At 36.4% G+C, this 8,939-nt stretch overlaps 1 protein-coding gene across 1 annotated transcript; it reads left to right on the top strand.

Annotated features, from left to right (window-relative positions):
- The first annotated feature begins 7,091 nt into the window (after positions 1-7,091).
- Positions 7,092-8,824, top strand: LOC130739445 (phenolic glucoside malonyltransferase 1-like). The gene is given in 2 exon segments (XM_057591734.1): positions 7,092-7,553; positions 7,556-8,824. Coding segments are annotated over 2 exon segments (1,353 nt in total). The 5' UTR covers positions 7,092-7,120; the 3' UTR covers positions 8,476-8,824.
- The last annotated feature ends 115 nt before the right edge of the window (positions 8,825-8,939 follow it).

Raw genomic sequence — 8,939 nt, 5'->3', positions numbered from 1 at the left:
TTCTCATTTTCAGTTTTTAAAACAAAAAACAAAAAAGGGACCTGTTTGTTTCCTGTTTTCAAAACAGTTTTCAGTTTTTAAAACTGAAAATCTGTTTGGTATGTCTTGTTTTCAAAAATAGAAACAGTTATCATTTTCAGTTTTTAAAACTAAAAAACAAAAACAGCTAAAAGATGTTCAGCTAAAAGATGTTTTTAGGGCCTGTTTGATTGTGTTCTTATTTTTTTTGTTTTTTAAAATTGTTTTGTGAAATAATTTTTAAAAACTGTTTCTCAAAATAAAAGCAGATAAAAACATGTTTGATAATATTAACTCAAAAACAGTTTTAAAAATAAAAAAACATAAAAACATGTTTGATAAATTTATTCTAAAATCATGTTCTGCAAATAAAAAACACAAAAACTCGTTTGATTGTGTTTTAACTTCTTTTTGTGATACTATTGAATCAAAACTAACCCCATTCCATGTTGAGAAGTACATGTCTGGGCATTACATTACTACATCTAACACAAAGCTACCTCCATTGCAAGTTGATACATAAAATTATAGGAACAATCAAGTATTCTATTTCTATTCAGAACCCATTCCCACTCTTTCTCTGTCCCGTACATCCCTTTCTCATGATTTTGTTAGTCCATCTTCACTTCCTCCACCATATTCCATCATTTGGTCACCCTATGTTAACAATCCCCACCAATCAAACAGTAAGCCACACCAAATATTAACCCATATTTATCAAACAGAGGAGTGGTTCATTTACCAATTCAAACAAAGAATATTGAAATTCCCTGTTACGAGCTAGCATCCATATCCACGCTTTCAATCTTGCAGCCTCAAAGACCCCTGCACTATCAAGCTGTTCCTCTCTGAACAACACAACATTCATGCCATTCCATATATGCCTCACAGTTGCCATTGGTAAAAATGATCCTTAGGGTCCTTAGGTAAAACGGAACACAATCCCAACCATTTAATTATCATTGACCACACTTGCCAAGCAAAGGCACATGAAAACAGCAAATGACGAGTATCTTCCTATGTTGAAGTAGTCCCACATCGAAGACCCTCATCCTCATCATAATCTATTTTCTAATTTTTACATAATTACAGCTTTGCCATTAATGAAAAAACAAAAGAACAACCTGTTCTCCGTGCGCTGATATTTCGGGAAAAAAATAAAAGTTAAAAAACAAAAACAAGTTTAAACTGTTCTTGTTTTTTAGTTCTAAAAACGAAAAAGTTGAGAACAGTTTCCAAATGAATTATTGCAAAACATGTCAATCAAACAGATTTTTTTGTTTTTAAAAATTATAAAACAGAAAACTGTTTTTAAAAACACTAATCAAACATGCCCTTAGTTTCTGTTTTTAGTTTTCTAAATGTTGGAAAACATGTCATTCAACATGTTTTCTTCTTCTGAAAACTGTTTAAAAAAATTGTTTCTGAAAATTGTTTTAAAAACTGAAAACAAAACTGCAACCAAACAGGCCCTAAAAGATGTTTATGTTTTGTTTTTAGTTTTTTATATCAATTTTCTAAATGTTGAAAAACATGTCATTCAAAATGTTTTCTTCAGTTCTTAAAACAAAAACCAAAACCGCTAGACTCTGTTTGATTGCAGTTTTATGGCATGTTTGATTACAGTTTTAGTTTTCAATTTTTAGAACAGTTTTCAAAAACAATTTTTAAAAACAGTTTTCAGAAGAAGAAAACAGTTTGAATGATATGTTTTCCAACATTTTAAAAAAATATTTGAAAACTAAAAACTGAAACAGAAAACATCTTTTAACTGTTTTGGTTTTTTAGTTCTAAAAACTGAAAATGAGAACTGTTTTCAAAAGCTGTTTTTGACAACAGGTCGTATCAAACAAGTTTTCAGTTTTTAAAAACTGAAAATTGTTTTGAAAACTGCAAACAAACAAGCCCTTAATTTTTATTTTTTAAAACAGTTTCAAGAAGAATAAAACAATTTGAATGACATGTTTTCCAACATTTAGAAAATTGATATCTAAAAAACTGAAAACATATTTTAACTGTTTTGGTTTTTTAGTTTTAAAAACTGAAAAATGACAATTTTTTTGTTTTCGAAAACAATTTTTGAAAACAGATCATGTCAAACATGTTTTCAATTTTTAAAAACTGAAAATTGTTTTGAAAACTGCAAGCAAGCACGCCCTAATATTTTCTTTTTATGTGTTATATTAGGTTGAAGTACCTTATGTGCTCTCTTTTAATATATTTTTTCTTTAAAAAAACGCACAGGGGGGAGTTCAACACTGTGGAAGTTCACGCAGCTAAGCAAAACTCATCAATGTGTGCTTTAGCCTTTGAAAATGGATTGAGAGCAAGATAAGTGCCATGTTTACCTAGTTTTGATGTGCAATTTAGGCCCTTATCTTTGTGATTAATGAATTATATTTGACAACTTCACCCTCTTTTGATTATAAATTCTTGATATGTGAAATTTAGTTAGAATGTGCACAAGTATTTATTCTAATCTCAAAAGGTGATGTAGGATTGAAGATTGAGGACAAAAATGCAAGCTTTAGTTAGGAAGATCAAATTTGAATTTCCAGAGCGCCGGACGCTTCTCAGATGCCGCTTGGCACTCCTGGCGTTCAAGGAAACCTCCTCAGTGTGAAGAAAGCAAAGTGTCAGGCGCTCCTTAGAGACCACCTGACACTTTGTGTGACGAAATTTCATATTTTAGCCTTCTCTTTAGAAATCTACGAAGAAAAAAGATTGGAAAAGAAAAAAGCTTACTTGAGAAACTAGAGAGCTCGAAGAAGAGAAGAAGGAAAGAAGGTCTTAGGGTTCCTAAACTTTCCGACCAGCCGAAAACATGGCAGTGACGGCACAGAGCTTCATCTTCTTCTAGTTTTCACTTGTGAGCTTTTGTAGCATCCATGGCTATGGATAGCTAAGCTTTCCTTTGTTGGGATTTTGTGGAGTACATTGATTTTATGTATCTAACTTAGTTCTTATGCATATGAATCTATTTATCTCTTGATTTCAATTATATGATCTTTATCTAAAGGGTTAAAAACTATAATTGTCCCTGTACTTTGAGCGAGTTTTGAAAACCGTCAATCACCGAAAAATTATCTGAAAACCGTCCTCAGACTATTAAAAATAATTTGAAGTCATCCCTCCGACCGCCTTAGCTCCGACCACTGTGCTTATGTGGAGCTCAGCCCACACGTAGGCAAAAGCTTAAGCAACATGCAGGGTTCAAGATTGAAAATAACAAGGTTCATTTGTCATCATTTTCAGTAGTGTGTGCTTATTTGCTGGCATGTGCAGTCAAGGCAGAACAACTAAAATCTAAATAGAGTAGCTTGTGTGATTGGAATAGATTGTAGACACCGTTTAGAGCTTCCAATTAAGCCAACATATGTTGGTAATTGCATTGTTCCTCACATCGTTGAGACTGAGACAGGGGAATTGTTGGGTGATGATGGGTTCATCAATGATCTTTTGAGGATAAGTGATGTGTTGAGTAGTTTAGAGGGTGGGGTTGTGAATGTAGCAGAGAATTTGATATCAAAGTTTCAATCTGCGATGCGCTATAAGCTGTTTTCCATTACAGGATCACCTCGATTTGATGTTTATGGTGTTGACTTTGGATGGGGGAGGCCTAAGAAGGTAGATATGCCTTCTGCTGACAGAGCTGGATCGTTCTCTCTCTCGGCAAGTAGGGATCATGATGGAGGTTTGAGACTTTGAGATTGGTTTGGCCTTGAACAAGACTCAAATGGAGGCTTTTGCTCAAGGACTGAAATCCATGGATTGATCAAACTTCACGGTTATGAAGAAATAAGAATTAGATTAATGGACGTTAATTATATTTCAAGCATTTCTATTAGAAATTGGGAGGTCTATACTCAACCACAAAAGTTAGTTCAAGAGTTGAGGTTTATACTATCCTTATACAGCTTATTTATGCTCTATCTCTAGCCAATGTGAGACTTCTAACAATTTCATGTTCAATTGAATTTCATGTTAATGATGCAAAATGTATGTTGGATAAACACTCATTCCATGTAGACGCATTAAGTGAGAAAGGAAGAGAAGAGGGTGATGAAGTAGTGAATGAGTTGTATGTGAAGTGTATGTTTTATGATCATTCTATCTTAAAGAGAGGTGTGAAAACAACATTATTTATATTCTCCATCTCAATGTTTGTTTGCCAGAATCTTCAATAAAAATTGTTATACACTTTAGGTTCTCCGCTATTGAAAACTGACATGACATCGGAATCTGTCCCTATCAAAGAGCACGAAGCCTGAAATCTGAATTTGCGGTGACGAGATTAGAGCTTAGCGACGGAGCTTGTGTGTGTCGGCAACGGAGGGCGCGGTGGAGGAGGAAGCAGTGAGGAGGCAAAAGAGAGAACCTAAGGAATGAAAATTAGAAATGAATGGAGGAGAAGACTGTAATGAAAATTAGAGCTCCACTCGAATATGAGATAATGCTTAACGTCGGTTATGACCGCTGTTAGTATTTTATGAAAAAAAATTGTTAGTTTTTCAACTTTCAACTAACTTAACAGCCCGTGAAATAATATAACCAAGTTTATATCTCACTTGTCAGATAAAAATATGACTTATATGACCCATATATTTTATTATATGCATGCACCTTGTGGTTCATTGTTTTTTTTTAAATTAGATGATATATTAAAATCAAATGGCATAGAGGCTAATACATCTGAATGCACCAAAGAGTCCAATTCCGGCAGAACTTCCCCAATCCAAACAACGTTGGAAAATTTTGAGGAGTTCTTAGCCAAGAAATCAACTACAGTATTGCCGGATCGGCGAACAAAAGATAAATCAAAGCAAATAAAAAAAGAGACCATGTCTCAACAATCATTCAAAATAGAAAACAAATAAGATGATCCCGGCCTCTTTTTCTTCCACGTCTCAAATAAATGCTTGCAATCCGTCTTGAGAACCACTGGGAAGAGGAGCCGTTTACTATGGACCAGTTTTTTCTGGTCTATAGTTGCACCACCTCCCTTTTGACTTGCTATTGTAGGTTTCCCGGTTTTAAAAAAAAATAAAAATACATATTTATTAATCACAAAAATTAAAAATGATAAAATACAAAATTAGGTTAAATCCTTCTTCTCCAGAATTGCTGAAGCTTCACCATCCTCACCCACTTTTCCCCCTCCCTCGCCGCCGCCGATGCCAACGATTTCTCCGGCCTCCAGATCCTCGACCACCCCCACCGCTCCCTCACCTCCTTCCTCGCAAACCCTAACCACACCTTCGTCGGCGCCGGCATCGGAGGCGATGCTGAAAAGCTTCGCGACCACTACTCCCTCCGCGTGGCTCGCCGCTGATGTGATGCGCGACCGAGATGCGGTGGAAGACTAGGTGCTTCGAAGGAAGCAACTATGTTCTGGTTCAATCGATGGAAACACAACCTTGCATGGCTTCGATCTACTTCACAAAACCTCCATCCTTGTTCAGATCTGAAGCCAAATCAGAGAAAAGGTAGAAGCTTGATGATTGATTCACCCAGCCACACCCCAGAACCACCGGGAATCCACAGCTGAGGCTTGCAAGGGAAACTGAACCATCTCTGCAACTGGGTCTGTGTTGTGGTGAAGAATGTTGTGTTGCTGAGTGTGATTTCTGGGTTTTGAGGAGTGTGGTGGTGGATGTTGTGTGTGATTTCTGGGTTTTGAGGGTGTTGTTGTGTAGCTTCTGTTGATGTTGGATTTAGGTTTGCAGGGTGGGTTTGGAATTCACCCATCTTCATCATTGTCTTTCTTGTTTCAAACCCATCATCTATTGACGTAGGTGGGTTTTGGTAAAGATTAAAGATCAAATTAAATGCTATTTGTGGTCATCGAGTTCTTTCTCTTTTGCTGATTTTGATTTTGAAATATATGAAAAGTTCAAAACATGCTTCAGTTGCAACAAGCATGCTTCTGATTTCTGCTCAATCATGTTGTGAGAAAAAAGATTGTGGGAAGATTATATAGTAGATAGTTTTAATTTTTTATTTATCAAAAAGATGGGAAGAATCTGCAATAAAAACTCAGATCTAAATCACAACATTGAAGGGACAAAGGGAGATGTAGAGAAGGGAGAGGTAGAGAGAAGGTCTTCTTCCCCAGAAATCTCTCACTAATTTCTGTGTTGTGAAGTGGTTTTGGGTTGGAATGAAGAGATGGAGAGATGGAAAGAAGTCTGATGAAGATGAGTGAAGAGTTTAATTTAGAGATTAGTTTATTTTTAATAAACCAGGCTTAGATAATTAATTAAAGATTATGAAAAATATGTTTTTTGATTTTTTTTAAAAACCTACTATTGTCGGTCAAAAGGGGGTGGTGCAATTTTACACCACCAAAAAGTGGTCCATAATAAATTTTTCCCTGGGAAGAAACCAATATCCTTTGCCAATGACAAGCACCATCTAAAAGCCAAGGCTTCTACCCATGAGAGCGGTCGTAGCATCCACTTGGTGAAGCGTGGCTGCTGCCATCACCTTCTTTTGCTTTTTTTTCATTACACTCTTCTTTCACAATCAAACTAAAGATACTATAGATATCGTGCAACATGTGCTTCAATACATACTAAATTCAGAAGTAAACTGATTGATAGTTTGATTAGTATCCTTTGTACTCCACTAAATTATACATCATACTTTTATGGCTTAAATACTCTGGAGGTCCCTGAAATTGTCTGTCGTACAAAAATAAGTCCCTGAAATTTTTTTTTTCGATTCCGAATCCCTAAAATTTTGTTTTAATCAGAATAAGTCCCTACTCGGGTTTCTAGCCTATGTGGCACAATTTTTGCTGAGTCATTTATTCCACGTGGCTTTTCTATTTTTTTTAAATATACATGGATTAAAAAAATAAAATTAAACATGTAAATTTAAAATTAAAATCTTATTAACCTACTTTTATTAAACATGTAAATTTTCGTACGGCAGACAATTTCAGGGTCCTCTAGAGTATTTAAACCTACTTTTATTTTAGTAAGTGCGTGCACCTCGTGGGAACACAAAACTTCAAGATTCAGCACAAGGGCATTGCATTACCAAATTATATACTAATATAAATTGCTTTGCATACAATTGGATGATTAAGTTTTGAGCCATGGAGCACCAACCAGGAGCTGTGAAAGTTCTGCAAGCTTGCCAAGTAGCACCAGCAAAGGGAGGAGCAACAACCACTTCCATGTCTCTGCCATTCACCTTCTTTGACTTGGTATGGTTAAGATCTCCACCAGTGGAACGTCTTTTCTTCTATGAACTTCCCAATTCAACACTTTCATTCTCTGATTCCATTCTTCCCAACCTCAAACACTCCCTTTCACTCACACTCCAACACTTTCTCCCACTTGCTGGTAACATCACTTGGCCCCATGATTCCTCCAAACCAATCATCAACTATGTCCTTGGTGATTCCATCTCCTTCACTATAGCAGAATCCAATGCTGATTTCAACCTTCTTTGTTCCAATACCTGTGAAGCCCTCAAACTCCATCCATTAATACCCCATTTACCCACTTCTCATGAACAAGCCTCTGTTTGGCCCTGCAGGTTACTCTGTTCCCAGGCTCTGGCTTTTGCATTGGAATATCTACACACCATGCTGCAATGGATGGGAAAACTTCAACTTTGTTCCTCAAAGCTTGGGCCTGTACCTGCTCTAAGCTCAGAGAAGAATCATCAACTTCATCACTGCCTAAAAATCTAACACCCTTCTATGACAGGTCAATGATAACAGACACGGCAGGAATTGGTGAAGCATATCTCAACAGTTGGTTGAACTTTGGTGGACCAAACAACAGAAGCTTGAAGGTGTGGGAATTTGGTGGTGGATTATCCAATGAGGCGATTAGAGGCTCGTTTGAGTTAACTTCCTCACATATTCAAAAGCTTAAGCTGAAAATGAATGGTAGTTTCTCAACATTTTCAGTGACATGTGCTTATGTGTTGCAATGTCTAGTGAAAGCAGAACAAAAACAACCAAAGGCTAAAGGAGTAGCATTTTTGTTCAGTGTAGATTGTAGGTCTCGTTTAGTCCCTCCAATTCCGAGCACTTATTTTGGTAATTGCATTATTGGGCACAAGGTTATGGATGAGACAGAGAAGCTACTAGGAAATGAAGGTTTCATCAATGCTTGCAAAGGAGTAAGTGAAGTTTTGAAAAGGTTGGAGGATGAAGGAGTGCTGAATGGAGCAACAACTTTGTCCACAATGATGCAACTTTCAAGGGATAATAGGATACTCAGCACTGCTGGTTCGCCACGGTTTGAGGTTTATAGTGTTGATTTTGGGTGGGGAAAGCCTAAGAAGGTGGATATGACATCTATAGGCAAATCAGGAGCATTTTCGCTTTCAGAAAGTGGGAATAACAAGGGAGGAATTGAGATTGGTTTGGTGTTGAACAAGGGTGAAATGGAAGCTTTTTCTACTCATTTCATTCAAGGACTTGAATCCCTTTAATGTTGTGTGAATAGATTCATACTCTCAATGGATGGTAAGATTCTAAATGATTATGCCTTGTGCAAAGATTGTATGATATGCTAGACTTAAACCTGCGTGTCATACGTGAATAAATCAGTGAAAATTGTTGTAATTCAGTTTCAGCTTCAAGGCATATAAATGGCTAAGACTAATAGGCCTATGCCTAAGAGTGGCTTTTATTTTGCAAGCACCTTGCGTGTGATATCCACACCACTGTGTAATATTGTGGTTTTTGTTGAGTTGCTTCCTACGCTAGTGCGTGTATTTCCTTTGTAATTCTACGCACTATATGATAGAATCCGTGGATAAATAGAGATTTTCACTCTGATTTAGACTGTCTCATATAACTCATTTTACACATCCAATTATTAAACGCATGCAGCTCTTGCACAGGGCATAGATTTAAGTAGTATAGTTATAGTATACCAAGTTTATGGATCACA

Source organism: Lotus japonicus, chromosome 2, assembly GCF_012489685.1.
Source record: "Lotus japonicus ecotype B-129 chromosome 2, LjGifu_v1.2".
NCBI classification, from domain to species: domain Eukaryota; kingdom Viridiplantae; phylum Streptophyta; class Magnoliopsida; order Fabales; family Fabaceae; genus Lotus; species Lotus japonicus.
Note: the sequence above shows the minus strand (reverse complement) of the source record. Positions and strands in the feature narration are given on the sequence as shown.